Source organism: Rattus rattus, chromosome 4, assembly GCF_011064425.1.
Source record: "Rattus rattus isolate New Zealand chromosome 4, Rrattus_CSIRO_v1, whole genome shotgun sequence".
NCBI classification, from domain to species: Eukaryota; Metazoa; Chordata; class Mammalia; order Rodentia; family Muridae; genus Rattus; species Rattus rattus.
The window spans coordinates 48339458-48358464 of record NC_046157.1 but is presented as its reverse complement, the minus strand read 5'-3'; the positions used below and the strand labels follow the sequence as shown (position 1 = coordinate 48358464).

General features: G+C 47.4%; 1 protein-coding gene and 1 long non-coding RNA gene across 3 annotated transcripts in view; both read left to right on the top strand.

Annotated features, from left to right (window-relative positions):
• B3galt5 (beta-1,3-galactosyltransferase 5) overlaps window positions 1–3056 on the top strand; it is a 37978-nt gene extending 34922 nt beyond the window's left edge. For both annotated transcript variants that reach the window (XM_032900367.1, XM_032900366.1), the window contains one exon: window positions 1079–3056. In XM_032900367.1, the coding sequence (XP_032756258.1) occupies window positions 1079–2005 (927 nt within the window). In that variant the 3' untranslated portion in view covers window positions 2006–3056. The remainder of the gene's footprint in view (window positions 1–1078) is intronic.
• Window positions 3057–3066: 10 nt separating this feature from the next.
• On the top strand, window positions 3067–5923 carry LOC116898949. The gene is made up of 2 exons (XR_004387676.1): window positions 3067–4622; window positions 4683–5923. It is a non-coding gene; the product is annotated as an uncharacterized LOC116898949 (long non-coding RNA).
• Window positions 5924–19007: the final 13084 nt, after the last annotated feature.

Below are 19007 nucleotides of genomic sequence, written 5' to 3'. Positions count from 1 at the left end.
CTGCACTAACATAGCTGCTCCCAAACCTGCTGAGAAAGGAGCGGGCAGACGATGAAAGAAAACTGGGTTGGAGGGTTTAAAGAGTAACCTTAAAACCTTCACAGGTTTCTAGAGTGTCGAGGCAATTATGCAAATCATAAACTTGGACGTGGCTCTGTGCTCACGACTTTTCTCATCGCCATGATCGAGCACCGGATGAGAATCGGCGACAGAGGAAGGACTTATTTTGGACCGTGATTTGGAGTTATTCTTCATTGCCATAGGAAGACATACACATCACTGGGAGCAGCTTGTAGTTATGGAAGCAGGAGTGTGGGGTTGCTAGCTCACATCTTGTGGTCCGGAGACAGAGAGGGGATACGTAGTGGACGGTGCCATAAACGGAACGCCCATCCCCACAAACTCATTTCTTGTAGCTGGGCCCCCTCGTAAAGGGCTCTGCTCTCTTCTATAACTACACCGTCAGCTGTAGGAGCTCAAGCTCCTGAGCCTGGCAGGAAACCCAAATTCTTAAGATTTGCTTTTTGAGCACAGAGAAGTCTGTGGTTAGTCCTGTGCTTACACCCAGAATGCCTCTAGACTGGTGGGCTGTCTAGCTACTTTGTGTCATTCTTCGTCATGGAGTCTGAATGTCCATCACTGAGGGACTGGCTGTCCCCAGAACTGGCCCTGTGTCTAGAATCCTGCATGTGGTGCTGTGAGCCAATGTATTAGGCGGACCTTTGTGCCTCACTATTGAGGCCTGGCCTCCATTTCTGTTCTGAAAGATTCTGGAGTTTACTAAATTGTGCATCTCTTCCTGTATCTCAACTACCTGGCACATCAGCTCGGTATTTTTTTTTTTTTTAAAAAGTTCATTTTTTTAAATTGTGTATGTATAAGGTTTGATATAATTCTGCACCCATATATAACGTGTGATGTTTGCATCGACTCACAATTCTATTTCCTTAAACATTTATTTTTCCTTATTATTGGGAACTTTCTTGGTAAACTTTAAAATTTTCAGTCTATGTGTTCCAGTTCGTATTAGTCTACTCCGACACTCCTCAGGCCTAGCTGTTTGTGTTGGTTCTTTCAGATGGCCCACATGAAGACGAGGCTCCTTTATGCTTCAGTTCTCATGATGGGTGCGCTCTGCCTGTACTTCAGCATGGAGTCTTTCCAAGAACTCCCCTTTGTCTTCAAGAAAAGTCACGGGAAGTTCCTTCAGCTTCCGGAGATAGACTGCAAGCAGAAGCCGCCTTTCCTGGTGCTTCTGGTGACGTCATCCCACAAGCAGCTGGCGGCTCGCATGGCCATCCGCAAGACGTGGGGTAGAGAGACATCGGTGCAGGGCCAACCCGTGAGGACCTTCTTCCTTCTGGGGTCCTCAGACAGCACGGAGGACATGGACGCTACAGCCCTGGAGAGCGAGCAGCACCGTGACATCATCCAGAAGGATTTCAAGGACGCCTATTTCAACTTGACCCTGAAGACCATGATGGGTATGGAATGGGTCTACCACTTTTGCCCTCAGACCGCTTATGTGATGAAAACGGACTCAGACATGTTTGTGAATGTTGGCTATCTGACCGAACTGCTGCTAAAGAAAAACAAAACAACCAGGTTCTTCACAGGCTACATAAAGCCCCACGACTTTCCCATCAGGCAGAAGTTCAACAAGTGGTTTGTCAGTAAGTTCGAGTACCCCTGGGACAGGTACCCACCGTTTTGCTCTGGTACTGGTTATGTCTTTTCCAGCGACGTGGCGATCCAAGTATACAATGTCTCAGAGAGCGTTCCATTCATCAAGCTGGAGGACGTGTTTGTTGGGCTCTGCCTGGCCAAGCTGAAGATCCGACCTGAGGAGCTCCACACCAAGCAGACCTTCTTCCCTGGTGGTTTACGCTTCTCTGTGTGCCGCTTTCAGAAAATTGTGGCGTGCCATTTTATGAAGCCCCAGGACCTGCTCACTTACTGGCAGGCACTGGAGACCTCGAAAGACGAGGACTGTCCTGCGGTCTGAGGGGAGCCTGGTGGCGCCTAGGACAAACTTCTGATAACCTTTGGTGATGGTTTTGGGAAGACCTGGGATACTGGGTCTTGCTGGGAACTGTCTGGGGTAGAGAGAGGATAAGGAGTCCTCAGTGCCACAGGAGAAAGGATAAACACAAACCTGAGGAACGACGTGGCACCCAGAGCAATAACAGATGTTGTTTTGTTCATGCCTTTGCAGTATGCCCTCGATGCTTGAGACATGCCCTTAATCCACCCATATCAGGGCTCGGCATACATAGGAAGAAGCCCTGGATATGATCATCCCCATTTTGTAGTTTAAAAACCAGCAGCCAGAGTCACTTACTCGTTTAAAACTCACAGCCTGCAGACGGAGCAGGAATGAGAATCAAGTGGTATCAGGATTCAGTTGGTGGTCGGTCCTCAACTGTGTGTCCCATGCCTTGGGAGAAGGTGGTGGTGGGAGAAGCTAAGTAGCGTCCTTCAGTCTCCTGCCCCTCGCTTCCCAATCCCTTCTACTTTTTGAATGTTAAGACTGGGATGAACCAGCTTTCTCAGGCCTTGCCCGTGGCTCGAATGATGTAGCTGGGTTCTGAGTTAACACGGATTAACCACTTGGTACCCAAAGTGTCCTCAGTAGGATTTTAGGAGACACACATGCCTGTAGTCTCTGTGGCTCACTTCCATGTTAGAAGGAAACTGGTTCACACGACCATAAAAGTCAGGCTGAGAAGCCACTGCTGAGTCTTGCGATGTAGACTGACCACACTGCTGACATCCCACTGATGTCTCCACTGAGCCGACTCTGCTATGCATGTTCTATAAGTGACCATTTGTAGCCCTGGGGTACTTCAGACCTCTAAGTTCAAACTCAAGGGCAGCCAGGTATAGGGATAGTCTGTATGGGTATCCAGGAGCTTTCCTGGGCTCTGGGCTGTGTCTTAAGCTCCAGAGATACAGAGCATGGGAGTAGGCCCAGTCTAGGGTCCTTCCTGACTTTGGCTCTTTGCCCTGAATTTATCATGTAGTTAGTCATAGACATACTGAGTGTTGCCATTTGGAATTTAACTTTATTCCTGTTTGGTGTCCCGACCCCTGAAGGTTTTCAGAGCTGGGTAAAAATAGGGCTTTTGACCATTCAGCCACAGTCACCAGACATGTAATCTTGCTCTGTATTGCAGGAATTATTATTGCTTTCCCACAGCTTTTTACTTTTCTAGATTTTACTATGAGCTTGGAGCAAAGGCTTCATGTGGCTAGGTTGTTGTCAATGTTGGAATATGCTCTCACCTGAACTCAGGAAAACTTGACGGTTGCAGCAAACACTGTTAGGGTAGAGGAAGCTGGAAGCTGCCTAGAGGGCCTCATTTCCACACTTGTTCCTGTCTCTCCTACGAATCTCTTCCACAACTTCTAGAGGAAATTCTTCTGTCTGTGGCATTCTTCAAAATCATGCAGCATCATGTTCTGGACCCTTATTGAGAATATATGAAATTCTGAACCACGTAAAGAGAAAGGGTATTTGCTTCTGGGTGTGTACTGTGGATTACATGCACCGTCAAAACCAAACCCAGCCACATCTTCTTTGACAGAGGGGGAAGCCAAAGCTTGTAATGTGGTGGTGTTGCTGTCTAAAGGGTGGGAGAGCTGGCACCAGCCTCCATGCACCTTCCTTTTACTCATTCATTAGCCATATTTCTCTTTGCACCCACACATCATGAACGAGGTTAAGGCTGGGTCTCCAGACAACAGACCCGAGTGAGCGGGAGTTCGAGCATCCAGGGCTGAGAAGATGGTTGGGTATAGGTTTTCTTAGTATATGCACAGCGCCCTGGAGCCTAAGCAGGTGTGGTCACCTGTGTCCACACTTGCTGTTTCGTTAAAGACAACAGCATCCTTCACAAGTGGCCATTCTTCATTCTTACAACCAGATTGGTTTTCAGCAGAGGCAGCTGAGGTGACCTCGTGACTCACCCAGTGGCTGAGACATGGCCCAGACACAGTACTTGGCCTTCCCCCTTGGTGCACCATCAACATCCTTTCCCGTGTGCTTGCTTCTCTCAGAAGCTTGGGGCTGGTGCTACCCCAGGAGTCACCAGCATCTCACTTTGCCTGCATGCCGCCACCTCTATCCTGGGTGTTGTCTTCAGTGTTGGTCTACATGGTTTCCTGTGACTTGGCCTTGGGGGCTATCCGTGCAGTTCTCACAAACCCCCCCATTTAGACCAGCCTTATCACGAGGTCATGTGCGGCTAAGTCTGGTATATTGAGTTCAGTCCTTGAGGTTTATATGGTAGAGGAGAGAATTGATCTTTACAAGCCCACGGTGGCACATATATGCCTGCACACGTGCATGCAAAAAACATAAAATGTAAACAAAATATTTGCCAAGGCTCCTTCAGACACTGACCTCTGAGGCTCTTTGCTTATTTTTATTTCTGCATTGCTTTCCATGATGCAAATCCTTGTGAGGGAACACTGGCACAGGTGTGTGAACACTAGGACAGGTGTGTGAACACTGGCACAGGTGTGTGAACACTAAGACAGGTGTGTGAACAGTAGGACAGGTATGTGAACACTGGCACAGGTGTGTGAACACTAGAACAGGTGTGTGAACACTGGCACAGGTGTGTGAACACTAGTACAGGTGTGTTAACACTAGGACAGGTATGTGAACACTGGCACAGGTATAGTAGGAAAAAAACCCTCTCAGGATTACTTGCAAAATGCTTTCATTTGGTTGGGAATTCAATAGAAATTTGTCGGGCTTGCCCCAGGTCTGTCTAGTTTCCCACCTGTTAATCTAACTCCCAGGATAACATCCTCAGAGATAACCTTAGATTGTTCCTGGAGGTGAGGGGTGAAACCACTCAAGAAGGGCTGTGTGAGCCTGACATGAGCAAGTTACAGTGAAGCGTATTAACACAAGGTTTTAAGTCTACTAAAAGTAGTATTTTCTAATTACCAGGTGTAACAGTTTTAAATAGAAGTAGAAAATGGATTTTTGTGGCCAAATGTCATATACCTGCTTTTTCTGTGGTATTGTTTTGTGGTTTTTGGTGCTGGGAATGGAGCCCTAATGCTTATCAGGGGTCCCCCTACTGTGCCTCTCCAGCCCTGGTTGAGTTGTTTTGCATTTTACTACCTCCTGCAGGGGTCTAGGAGATCAGAGGCTGGTACCTGCTGTTCAGATGCTATGCTATGGGTAGTTTTAACTGTTAACTCTGGAAGAGAATTTTAATGAGAAATTATTTCTTCATTATTAGTTGATGTAGGAAGACTCAGTCCACTGTGGGCGACACTATTCCCTAGGCAGGGTATACTAAATAGTATGAGAGGAGAAAGCCAGCCGAGGGCCAGCAAGGATCCGTGTTTACCTCTCTGTCTGTCGGGCCTGTGGTGTGCCCATCTACTTCATGTTCCTGCCTTGACCTCCCTGCAATAGCACACCACAACCTGGACTTGTGAGCCAAATCAACCCTCTCTCCCCCAAGTTGATTTTGTCATGGTAACGGAAATGAAGCTAAACCAGATGCTCAGGGTGATGCACACACTGGATCGGACCCTTCTCACATTACCCTGCCCTGGATGTCATCCAGTACCACCCCTCTGTCCCACACAGAGGGGAGCCCAGAAGCTGCTTCAGGGAACTATCAGAGGAGGAGAGCTGATTCATTTCACATTAAAAAAAAATGCCTTCCATGACTGCAAACGACTCATCCGAAGCTGTGGACACTTTGTGGTCAAATTTGATTTCCTAAAGGATAAAAAATTCAATGTCTATGTCACTGGAGTTTGGAATTGTCACTTGCCTGTATGTGGAGGAGGTTCTACAGGCGCTGATACTGTGTTTTGGGAGCGGGTGTACGTGTTTATGATTTGTTAATGATATTTATCTTTAATAAAAATTAAGTTACAAGCAGCATAATGTATGTGGGCGGTCATGTATGGCCTAAATTGTGCTATCTTTTCTTTTTTCCACTGATGTTTGTGTCTGGAAAAACAGAAAAACTTTTTTTTTTTTTTTTAAATTTGGCTTTGATTTTTGTATGCCTAGAAAAGTATTGCTGAAGATCCTTATCTTTGAAAGATACGAGGACTTCTTGTTTCCATCATGGGGGAGGGTCAAAGCCATAAAACTACAGTTTGGAGGGCTTCGGAGCAATCAGTGTCTGAGGAGTGGCGGTGGTGGGGTGCTATTGGTCATTATAAATCCAGACATTAGTAGTCAATTGTCCTGTGGAATTTTTCTCTCTCTGGCGTACTTTTCTTTTGTTTAAGCTTAAGAAATTAATACCGTGAATTGACTGTGTCTTTGAGGATTATTTGTTTCAGAGGCACAGTTTGGATCCTGGATCTCTGGTGTGTCGAAGGTGGATGAGTCAGAAAGGTCTCCCTCTGGTGCTAGCATGACTCTCATGTCTCATGCTGCAGCTCTTGAATCTGCACCCGTGCTCCCTGCTGCCTGCCCCCCCCCCTGCCAGTCTCAGAAACCAAACAAAAGTTGGAAGCAGCAGGGAGACCACAGGGCTGGGTATGGAAGTGCAGGATGCCTGGAGCCTGGCGGCTTCCAAAGGCTTTGCTCACCCCTCACCCTCCAGCTACACCTTGCCTCTCTGCTGGCCCTGTCCTGCCTGTGTGCTTGTCTTGCTGCCTCTCCCACGAGGTTCCCACCGTTTCTTCTCATCTCCATCTGCAGCTCCCGTGTTCCCTCCCTCCCTTTTAGAATAGTCCCTCAGTACACAGAATGCTTACTCTGTTTGCACAGACACTTCTCCAGACCCCCTCCTCTCCAGTTCTGTCTCTCTTTTTCTCTTAGTGCAAAAACCATTCCAAAGGACAGTCTTCCCTATGCTATCTGTTCTCAGCTTGTTTCTCTCACCAGGTACATTCTGGTCCATCCTGGTGGAGGAACCGCACCCTCCCTGTGCTAACTACTTCCAGCCTTCGGGAGGGGCGGGCATCCAGCCTGCTTCTCCACCATCTCCCAAGGCAGCTCATCCTGTATGCCTCTGCTTCATGACAGACTCTGTGGTCTGCACTGGATTGTTAAGAAGCCGGAAGAGGTGCCAGGGTCATGGCTCAATGGATAAAGTGCTTGCCACACAAGCAAGAGGAATGCCTGGTTTGGATCCCCAGAAGCATGTGTCTGTTATCCTAGCTTCTCTACTGTGAGACAGGAGGTGGAGACTGCTGGGCAGGTAGACAAAATGGCAAATGCCTCAAACAAGGTAGAAGGCAGGGGTTGACCCTGGAGGTTGTCCTTTGAGCACCACACATGTACTGTGACACCTATGTGCCTCAGGTGAAAGCTAAGAACAGCCGACAGGGAGGAGCCTTGGGCAGGAGCAGCCTAGTTTCTTCTTAGTCAGGTGGTGAAGCCGAGTTGCAGTGATCTGTCTGCCAGGCACAACAGCAGAACCAAGCAGGACTTTGTACTCATTTCTTTCTGTCTCCAGGTTTCAAATGTTGTATTAAACCATGGTGCCAGGGGTGAGCCGTTAACAGCTAATGCTTTTTTGTGATTTGTTGATCCTAGAATGTGGAAGAGGAGACCCCGTCCATGAGAAGCACCCGATTCAGAGTCTTGGAGAGCGGAAACAGTTTGTCAAGGGAATCACAAGTTCTCTCTGAGGTTCACCTCTAAGCCTTATGCCTGGAATCCAGATTAGGGTTGAAGGTGTGTGTCTTAAAAGAGGTCTGGCAGGGTTAGATCAAATCAACTCAGCAAACTTGCTTATCATTCATTTTATAGCTGCCTAGAACTCCCTTCCTCTCTCCTCGACTTCCTCTATCCCTCCTTCCTACTCTCTCTCCCTCCCTCTCTCCCCTCCCTCTCTCCCTTTCTCCCTCTATTTCTCCCTTCTTCCCCCTCTCCCTCCTTCCTTCTTTCCCTCCCTCTCTCCCTTTCTCCCTCTTTCTTCCCCTCCCTCCTTCTTCCTTCCCTTCCTCTATTCCTCCTTCTTTCCCTCCCTCCCTCTCTCTCTCTGTTCCCTGGTGTTGGTGTTGGTGATGGGCCTAGAGGGGGCCAAGGCTGCATCTGATGCTGGCAGCTGAGTTTGGTTGTGCGTAAGAGTCTCCCACATGGAGCTGGCTTTAGCAGCATGAGAACTGCAGAATCGAGGGGATCACGGAAAGCAGCTGAGGCTTAGCACAGAAAGAGTCCAGGAGAGGTCACTGATGAAGGAGCAGTCTCGGTGACAGTGAAAACCCCAGGACTGTAGGTGTCAAGGAGATCAGTTGAGGCTTGGGCTGTGTGGCAAATTGGGAGTCCCTGAAAAGAACCCAGGAAGCCACTTCTGAGGGTGCAGCCTGTGGAGACCCCACACTGGAGATGTCAGGACCATGGGATGCCCATCAAGAAGGTGTGGAGTGGAATTGGCCTGACCTTAGAAGGAAGCCAGCCCTATGTGCAGACGGCAGAGTTAGACAGAGAAGAACTCAGAAGATCATGGATGAGCCTCAAGTACTAGAAGACACTAAGGTATTTATGCTGCTCCGTTTGATTTTGCTGTGGTCCTTCCTTTTTGAAATAAGAAACATGTGACGTGTTGTGTGTGTGTGTGTGTGTGTGTGTGTGTGTGTGTGTGTGTGTGCTCTGAGATCAGAAGACAGTGCTAAGCTGGAATTATAGAAAGTGGCGAAGCTACCTGATATGGATGCTGGGAACTAAACTCAGGTCCTCTAGAAGAGTGGCAAGTCCTCAACTACTGAGACATTTCTCTGCCCACCCCCTTTGAGATTTATTTTATTTTATTTTATGCTTGTCTACGTACACGTATGTGCACCATACATATACACTGTCTGCAGAGGCTAAGAGTCCCTGGATCTCCTAGAACTGGAATTGCAGAGAATGCTTGAGAGCTGCCAAGTGCATGCTGGGACCCAAACCTGGCTCCTCTTGCAAGAGCAGTTGGTGCTCTTAATCAGTGAGCTATTTCTCTCTTTTCTCTAGCCCTGTTTAACTGAGTTTTTATTTTACAGGAGCCTGTGATGAGGGACTTCAGACCTTTTTTTTTTTTTTTTTTGGTTCTTTTTTTCGGAGCTGGGGACCGAACCCAGGGCCTTGCGCTTCCTAGGTAAGCGCTCTACCACTGAGCTAAATCCCCAGCCCCGAGACTTCAGACTTTAAAAAACCTTTTAAACAGAGAACTCGGATTTAAACAGCGTTGAAAGTTTAACCCCCGTGAGAGTTTTAAAGTCATACTATGTTTTATACTGTGTTATTTACATAAGACATTGGGAATAATTAAAAAAAGAAAGGTTATGAGTGATGCATTTGTGCCTTGATTTGGCAAGGGGTCAAATGTGTTGGTTTTTTTTTTTTTTTTTTTTTTTGGTCGGCTTGTCACCCGTTTGGATCATTTAAGGAGTGAGAACTTCGACTGGGGAATTAACCCCATCAGATAGGCCTGTGGACAAATCCTTAGGGCCTTTTCTTCATTAATGACTGATGTGCTCAGGTCCAGCTCACTATGGGCAGAGCAAACCCTGGGCTGGTAGTTGGATAAAAAAGCAAACTGAACAAGCCCGAGGAATGAGGAATAAGTCAGTGGGCAGCATTCCCCCATGACTGCTGCTTCAGACCCTTGTGCCCAGTTTCCTGTCCTGTCCTCTCTTGGGGATGGAGTGTGACCCGAGAGTTGTAAGCTGAAACGAACTTTCTCCTCTCCACGTTGCTTCTGGTTGTGTGTATTGCAGCAATGAAAAGGGTCTGAAGAATACAAGCAGAGGAAGTGTTTAAGAATGAGAATTAGGGTGGGCAATGTGGTACAGTGGGGAAAGGTCTTGCCACCTAAGCCTGACATCTTGAGTTTGATTCTTGGGACACATAAAATGGAAGGAGAAGTGAATAACAGAAGTCGCCCTTTGAATTCCCAATGTGTGCTGTGGCATATACATGTGTCTTCACACTCAAATTCTCTCGCCCTCCTCCTCTCCCTCCTCCTCTCCTCCCTCTCTCTCTCCCCCTCCCACTCTTTCTCTCTCTCACACACACTACACACATACATACATATATACATACATACACCTCATACCACACATACATACTACAAACACCATATACATACATACACACTCACACCACACCACACATACATCACACACACACTCATACCACACCACAGATACATTACACACACACATACATACACACACCACACCACACACACTGCACACACACATACCATATACATACATACACATACTCACACCACACCACACATACATTACACACACATACATACCACACACACACACACACACACACACACACACACACACACACACACAGAATGTATGCTGTGGCACATACATGTGCCTCCACAGTCTCATACATTACATACACAATATTACTAAATAAAACATTAAAAAAACAGCTAGAGAACAGAGAAAGAACTTAGAAATCAAGAATATAACAGCAGAAATTTTTTTAATGATCTATTCCAACAAGAAAGAAAGATAAATTGGTCAAGAGGATAGCCTGCTCCTCTAGGGACCAGACAGGTAAACTGAACACGACTCCTTTCCTCATTGGCCAGACCTTTGCCACATAGTTCATCTAGCCGCAAGCATTTCTGGGAGATGTGTCTAGTTCTCCTGCAGCCGAGACATTTATAAAGAAGAGATTGTATTCTCATAAATGCTGAGAAGCCCCAGGTCAGGGATCTGTCACCTCTCAGGCTTCCCTTACTTTGTTCTCTGAAGACCTTGATTTGTCCCTGGTCAACCGGTAACCTTGAGTCCAAGATGATGGGCTCTATAGGGTAGCAGTTGGGTCTGGGGTTATCTCTGACTTCTGGAACAGAAGCATCTTCTGGTGCTTTTTCTGGTATGTTCTGGAATGTTCCTTGCTCTCTGAATTCTACTGACTCTAGCCCACTTGCTGGACTTTTCATTGATTCCCGTTTTACCTGGTACCACTCTGCTGCTGTGGTTCTGTTGTGAGTCTAGAGGGACTTGGTTTCTGTTGACTTCAAATGTAAACCTTAATTAGTGCATACAGAAAGCCTATAGCAAAAATCCAACTTCATGGCGAAAGGCCAGAATCCCATCTTTTCTTTAATTGGATATTTTCTTTATTTACATTTCAAATGTTATCCCCTTTCCTGGTTTCCTCTTCAGACCTCCCCCCCCAATCCCATCCCATTCCCCCACTCTCTGCCTCCATGAGGGTGCTTACCCACCCACTCACTCCTTCCTGCCTCCCCGCCCTGGCATTCCCCTACACTGGGGCATCGAGCCTTCCCAGGACCAAGGGCCTCCCCTCCCATTGATGGCAGACAAGGCCATCCTCTGCTACATATGTATCTGGAGTCATGGATCCCTCTGTGTGTACTCTTTGGTTGGTGGTTTAGTCCCTGGGAGCTCTGGGGCGTCTGGTTGGTTGATATTGTTCTTCCTACGGGGTTGCAAACTTCCTCACAGAATCCCATCTTTAAAAGGGCCTTATTTTGGGATTCTGCTCAACAGGGAACCACTATATAAATTCCTCACTAAAGCGAGTGGTTCTCGAGCCAGGAGTAGACGACTCACCTGCCCGTAGAGAGAGTAGCTGAGATCTCTGATATAACCATAGGAACCAGGATGTATGTGTTAACCAGAACCACAGGAAGCAGTGGTTGTCAGAGCTTCCCTTTCTGACTGCCAAGATGACTTAGGCAAGGTAAGTGGTTGTCATAAAACAGGGGTAGATAGGGCACAGACGAGTTCTAATTTGAGGGGGCAGATGTTTGTGGAAGCTCGGAGGTACGGCAGTTAGAGCTGACAGACGCTGAGGGAGGGGTGGTGGGACCAGTGGCTCCAGTTCTCCATCTGTTGTGTATATTAAAAAAAAAAGCCGGGTGGGGATTATGACACAGTTATATCTTATTTCCCTTCCTTCTTAATTAAGAATATATTATATAATCAGTAATATGCTATTCCTAAAACATAAATACAACCTGCTCAACCCATGTGATAGGACTTGCACATCTGTTTCTGTCTAGTTTTGGAGAATCAGTCTGAGATTGAGGCCTTCTGGGTTTTATTGCCCACAATATTAGATATTAGTTAATCATGACTGTGTTTTATTTGGGCACGTTAAGAACACAACCCAAAGTGTCCATAGGTGCCTGGTCTGCACCTTCAGAAATGAATGTGTTTGATTCAAGCTAAAAAAGGAAAGGAAAAGCAAAAACCAAACCAATTTACTTCCCACCCCTAATCTAAATCATGCACATAGCTGGCCACAGCTTTCCAGTGTAGACAGACAAGACAGCCCTGCCTACTCTGCGAGTTATCTCTCATGGCACCTCTCGCTTAGTAACCAGTGGGCGAGCTCTGACCAGTTCGCAAGAAATGAGGCGTGTAGGTCAGCACTGTCAGAGGTCAGGGTCTGATAGGTTTTCCTACTCCCAAGCATAAATGAACCACCCTGACCTCCTTCTAAGAGTGGAGGTCATTTCCCACAACACACCTCTTTTCTAGGGTGAGACAGACCCATGGATGGAGGTGAAGGAGCTCACTGGAGGGATAGACTTCTGCTGGCATGCAGGAGCTAGCCAGAGAAGGCCGAGCTAATGGATCAGAGGTGATGGGCAGCCACTGGGCTGAGAAGCCATGTGGTCCAGCAGCAAGGGGAGCTAGGGCCTCCATGCAGGTGCAGTTTCATTGTGGCTATGGAGCTGTGTGTATGGCTGAAGCAGTGAGGAGGAAGCTGGGGCTGGAACCCACTGCCATGTCTCTTTATGGCTGCTGATGCTGGTGGTGACCATGGCAACCTGCAGTGAGGGCCACAATGCCAGCTCCACTTGTTCTTCCAATTTTGTGTGAATTCCAGGTTTGCCAACTGTACTTTGGAATCACACAGAGAAAGGGATCGTTGGGAAAATGGATCTAATTTGATCAAGTTGTCGTCATGGAAGCCACTCTAAGCGTACACTCTGAAGATGTGGAGGGCCTTAGCAATAGCCAGCCAGTCTTGCAGGCCCATTATCCCCTGAGCTAATGACCCCTGTGCTGAGACTGTGTCCCCAGCACCAGTGAAGTGACATGTAAGGGCTGCTTACGGGAACATGCTTGCCTTAGCAAAGGATTTAAGCTGATGCTCACACTCGAGGAGGAAAAAAATAATAAGCCACAGAAAATTGTGCACGGGTGCAGAGCAGCAGTTTTCAAGATGCTTTGCTAAGTGAAGGTCGGCCGTGCTTAAATCTCGGTTTCACAGGGACTCTTGTCCCTCCTTTGTAGCCTATGAATGTATTCCAGCTTCTAGAGAACGCATAAACATTAACTTTAAAAGTTTCTAAAAACTGAAGGGAAAAAATATCCCCAAATCGACTGTGTTGTGTACTGATTTTGAAGTAGCGTGAGATACCCCCCTACAGCAATCCCAGCACAGTAATAGTTACACCCTTCTGTCAGTAACTTTAAGCCTGTCATAGGGGTCCCCTCCAGCTGAGGCAAACCACTCGAGCAGTGGGGTCTAGAACCAGAGGATTGGGTGCTGCTGAGAGGAGATGCAGACACAGGGTCTGTTGGTCGGCCGGAAGATCTGTTCAGAACCGGACTGGGTGATATTAGGCTTGGCACATGGCTTGCTCTCTCTTTGAGACGCTCCCTTGCTGTCATCTAGGCTATACGCCTAGACACGGTGGGTGATCCTTCATCACGCAGACCCTTGCTGCCTACCCCTTGATCACTCAAACAAGAGGGGCTAAAGGTCCCTGCAGAGGGGCCTCCTTTCAGACTTCAGGCTAGCTGTGGAGAAAGTGACTGAAGCAGGCGGGCTAAAGAACACTTCCGGAACTGTGGCCGGACTCAGGCCCACGGCGAGGAGCAGTTCCGGAGATGGGTCCAGTGCCTAGCCAGGACTCTCAGGCGGTGTTAGCACCTAGCAGAAGCTGGATGGCCATGGATTGCAACCCCTGAAGCTGGAAACCCAAAAATAAAGCCTCTCTTCCAGTGATGGTGGAGTGCTTAGGGACACTTTTAAATCCCACGCCTTTGCAACCGCGGCGTGGAAAGGAATCTGCACTTATATATCACCAAGAGCATCGTGCGTGGCTGATGGCATATTTGTTTTCAATGAGCTCAACGGCCCAGGCGGTAATGGGGCGGGGGCACACACGATCAATGCGGGTAGATATTAACTAGAGTCAGGGTTCCAGGACCTGCCTGAGCTAGGCTTCCAAAAACAGGGAAGAGAAGCATAGTCTCAGAAATGTGGCTGTGATCGTCTGAGCAGATGGGCAAGACTGGGCCCCAGAAGGACTGACTGCCCCTGTCCCTGCCCTGTCAGATATGGGTGTGTCTCCACACCCATTGGACGCCAAGGCAGGGCTTTCCTATGGGGTTAACCTGCGGTCTTCTCAGACAATGTTATAAGTGCCTGTAGTGAAGGTGGCAGGTCAGCCCCAGGTCGCTTGGTGCTATGTCATATGATGGGAAGAGCAAAGCCCATGGTGGATGGGCTCACAGAAGCCTCTTGTGGTGAGACTCAGAGCTGTGGTCTGCTTTAAGGTTTCCAAGTTAATTGGCATAAGGGGGAAACGATGCCTAGCTCCACTGAGCCCACTGAGCCTTTGCAAGCTGCAGGGAAAAGAGAAACTGGGCTTAGAAGACTGACTGAACGATGGGTAGGGTCCACAGGAAGCATCCTATGGATAATGCAAACTGTCTGCTATACGGCCATGCTCCGGGATTAGTTAGGGAGGCTCTTCCCAGTGAGCATCCACATCTACACATGTGAGCTCTGAATGCTTTTTATACTCTCGGTGGTGATGTCTGAGGCCCCTCGCTGATATGTCACTATGGGATTGCAGCTCACCAGCCTCTGCACCAAAAGTCAGCCATGCATTTCCTCCTCGGGGTCCCCGACAATCACGGCAGCATGGGTGTGCCTTCAGTGTGGTGTTTCCTGGAGTTTGGAACCAGTGTGTCTTACGATCTTATTAGGGGCGTTTATCACGATTAAATACAAATGTCTTCAGAGACGGAAATGAATAAGAATGAAGCCATGTCCCACAGCTCTGGAGAATTATAAAGATGGGAAAGTTATAAAAAGGTAACCTGGAAAAGATGGGAGGATGTGAGGGATCAGAGGCGTCCGATGGCAATTAGCCTAAGGGAAATTGGGATCCTTTCTATACTGAGGATCATGACAGGTTGTCTGTGGGCAGCGACCTTCTGACGATGGCCACGCAGTTTACAGCCTCAGGTTAATACCTTTGAAAACAAATTGAGTGATAAGGAAAACTGGTCTAGGCAGTAAGGCAATCAGTTTACTGACAATACGAGGGTTTACACAGGGTGGATTTAGCATGGAGCACACACCTCTTCCTCCATATTCTATACCATAATGCATTTGCACAGCATCAATGATTAACAGCATGTTTTCCCCTTTGTGCTTCATGGCCACACAGAGGAAGATCCCTATGTTCTCAGTACTGGGTTTGATTTCCCATGAGCCCTTCCTTCCTTTCCTCAGATTTTCCTCATCGATGCCTGTTGACCAGCCACGAGCTGTGTTGTGGCAGAATGGCTTGCTGTCTGTCTGGCTAATGTTCCCCAGCTCCCGTGGATTAGTCCAGTAGTAAATCCTATGACTCGAGACAGAAGGCAACCAAGAGCTCGTGTCTGTATTTTTCTCTACCGAGGGAGGTGACATTGGGGGACCATGGATCCCCAACTGAGGCACAGTTACTGTTAGAGTTACATAGTGAAAGCCCAGCTGTGTCAGGCTACGGCAATGCTATGCCTCGTTTTCAGTGCTCTCAAAAAAAGCCCCAGCTTGAGTATAATGTTACTTGTTTCCCAGGGCTTAAAAATGCATCCTAAAGAGTCATCTGCCAAGGTTTCTGGAGATGGTTAAGTACTGAAATCGGGCTGTGAAACACTCTCGAAGGCTCAGAGCATGTGTAATTTTTCGATGCATACAGATGGGTTCTTAGATTTACAAGCTTGTATGAGTGTTCTTATATAAGTAAAATTTAAAGAGTAATTATTTTAACCCAAACGTTACCCATGCACGGAGCCTCTGTGCTGTGAGACTCACAGGCATTGCCAACAGTCGTCTGCTCTTCTCTTTCCCTGTCGCAGCTGGGACCCTGCCTGCTGCTGCTGGTGTTTACATGCTGGGTGCACTCACCTCACCCGACCAGGAGTTTGTTCTGAGAAGTGTGTTGCCAGGAGACCTTGCCCGGACGTGGTGGTCAGCTTCTTCACATGACCTCCTCTTCCAGATGGGAAATGTGGCTGACACTGGATGCGTTACATGTTACAGCATGATAAGGCATCACATGTTACAGAATTATAAGGTATTACATGTTATGTCATGATAAAGCATAACTCTTTTTAAAAATGATTTTTATTCATTCACTTTACATCCTGCTCACTGTCTGCCTCCCGGGCTCCCCCTCCCATGATCCATCCCCCTCTTCTCCTCTGAGAGGATGGAGCCCCTGTCCCCCATCTCCTCACCCCGACACATCAAGTCTCTGCAGAGCTAGGCACATTCTCTCCCACTGAGGCCAGATAGGGCAGCCAATCTAGAAGAACATATCCCACAGACAGGCAACTGCCTTTGGGATAGCTCCCATTCCGGCTGTTTAAGACCCACATATAGACCAAGCTGCATATCTGCTACATATATGTGGGGAGGCCTAGGTCTAGCCTGTGTATGCTCTTTGGCTGTGTATGCTCTACTCTGAGAGCCCCAAGGATCCAGGTTAGTTGACTCTATTCCTGTGGAGTTCCTAGTCCCTTTGGGGGCCGTGCAATCCTTCCCCCAGCTCTTCCATAAGTTTCTGAAAGCCCACTCTTTGGCTGTGGTGTCTGCATCTGTCTGAGTCAGCTGCTTCGTGGAGCCTAGTCGTTCCGGCATGGTTGCTTAAGGGGTATCTTGCCACAGTCCCTGCCCCTACAGCATCACCGGGCTGTTGATCCCCACGGGTGCCGATAGCTGCTGTTGCCCTGAAGCGGATGTGCTGTCTCTTCTCTTGTTTTACTTTCAACCTCTCTTTCTGGGGAATAACGTTTCCCCATCAGTCAGAGCTAATCACGCCATAATAAAGGAAGCAGATGCGGTTCTCAGGAATGAGGAATGGAGGTGGTCACGAGGCTGTGGAGGCCGAGGAACAGACCTTCTGCTTGGCTTTTGGGGGCCGTTGGTTCAGGCTCGCTGCTGAGAGGGAGGAAAAAGAATGAGAAGAAAGAAGAAGGAAGAATGAAGAGAATCCTCGGGTAAAGAGAGAGCACTTGAGCCGACAGCTCACATTCACCTCTGAATCAGTGCTGCATTCAGATGACAGCCATGCTAGACTCCTGACTGCAAGCATAACTGAGTATCATTAATGGTGTCACAGATTGGTGCTTGCTCATGGCATGGGTCTCAGCCGGTTGTTGGTTGGCTCTGTTCCATCCCCATCCCTGCATTTTGTGTAGACAGGACAAATTTTGGGTTGAAAGTTTTGTAGATGGATTGGCATTCCTAATGCTCCGCTGGGGTCCCAAGGCCTAGCTTTTGATGGTAGTCATCTTCTATAAAGAAGGCATAGGCTTTAAGATGAGGAAAGTGTAGTCAGGAAATTCATGAACGCACCCCTTCCTTGGTTATTGTTATTGGGCACCATGAGCTATTCACAGAGGCATGTCATGTACTTTTAAAAATTACATTTTAATCATCATTTTTGTGTGAGTTTGTGTGTGTGACAGGATTCATGTGTTAGTCAAAGGCCAGCTTGTGGGAACTGGTTCTCTCTTTCTACCATGTGAGTCCCAGGGATCAAACTTAGGTTGTCAGGCAAAGCCACTGAACCCTCTCGCCAGTGTGTTTTTTATACGGTGGGCAGAATGCTAGGTTCGTGGGCTTTGTGGTGCATCTCGATGCTGTTATGGCATCTCTGGGCAATAACATTCATTACAGTCTTCCTGGGGTACACTTGTATGCAGTCTGTCCTTGACTGAAATGCCATTTCATGATAAATAGGTGGTGTTTCTGAATAAGACGCTTTAATTATTATACCAGCACCTTAGCCATTCTCCCTTGGCATTCCACTTCTGGGAAGTCTGAGATTTAGTTACGGTGTTCATTGTTTTTGCATCTGGCGAAAGACCCAGAATGAACAGCTCAAGGGAGGGAAAATCCAGTTTAGTTCATTTCTCTCCTTTATGAGGGCTGAATACTATTCCGTTGTCTGGAATTTTTTTTTATTCATTCATCTATTGAGGGGACATCTAGTCATTTTTACAGTAGATAGAGTTGTCATAAATGCATGTGCCTTTGTGTCGTATGAGTTTAAATCCTTTGGGTCGATGCTGACCCATGGCACATGGATGAACTGTAAGGGAAGGATGCACAAACTCTGTGAGTAGCCTGCAGGTTGCCTTCCAAAGCAGCCAGGCTGTTCACCTTCCCACCAGCCACAGAGGAGCAGCTGTGTTGCCCCAAAGAATCACTAGTACTTGTTGTTGCCAGTATTCTGGTTTATGCCACTCTAACTACTCCTTTACTGATATCCGTTAGATTCTATTTCTACTGACAAAATTAACATGTGCTAAATTATCCTTAAACTGACATTTGCTGCATGATTTTTTTTGTCTATTCTTATACACAAGAGAGGTGAAACATACAGGAACCTTGAAGTGTGTGTAGTGTGTTGATGACTATGACTCAGGACACACAACTGATGATTAGCGCCTCACCTTGCTTTTGAGTTATATGGCTTAGGATGGTGCTTACAAGCAGGATGGCTGGGTTTGTCTGGTGTTCTGATTAGCTTAGTAGCCACAGTTAGCCCTCTCCATTGCTGAGGGACAGAGCAGCAGTTTGTGTCTGTGTGCTGTGAACATTCCTTGCTGTGTTTTGTGTGACTCATCTCTTTCAAAAAAAATTACTAAATTTTTTTCATGCAATATATTCTGATCAGATTATTTTTTCTCCTCTGATGTCTCCCAGATCCTCCTCACCTCCTTACCTCCCCAGTGTTATCCTCTCTCCTCTCTCTTTCATTCATTCTCTTTCTCTCTCT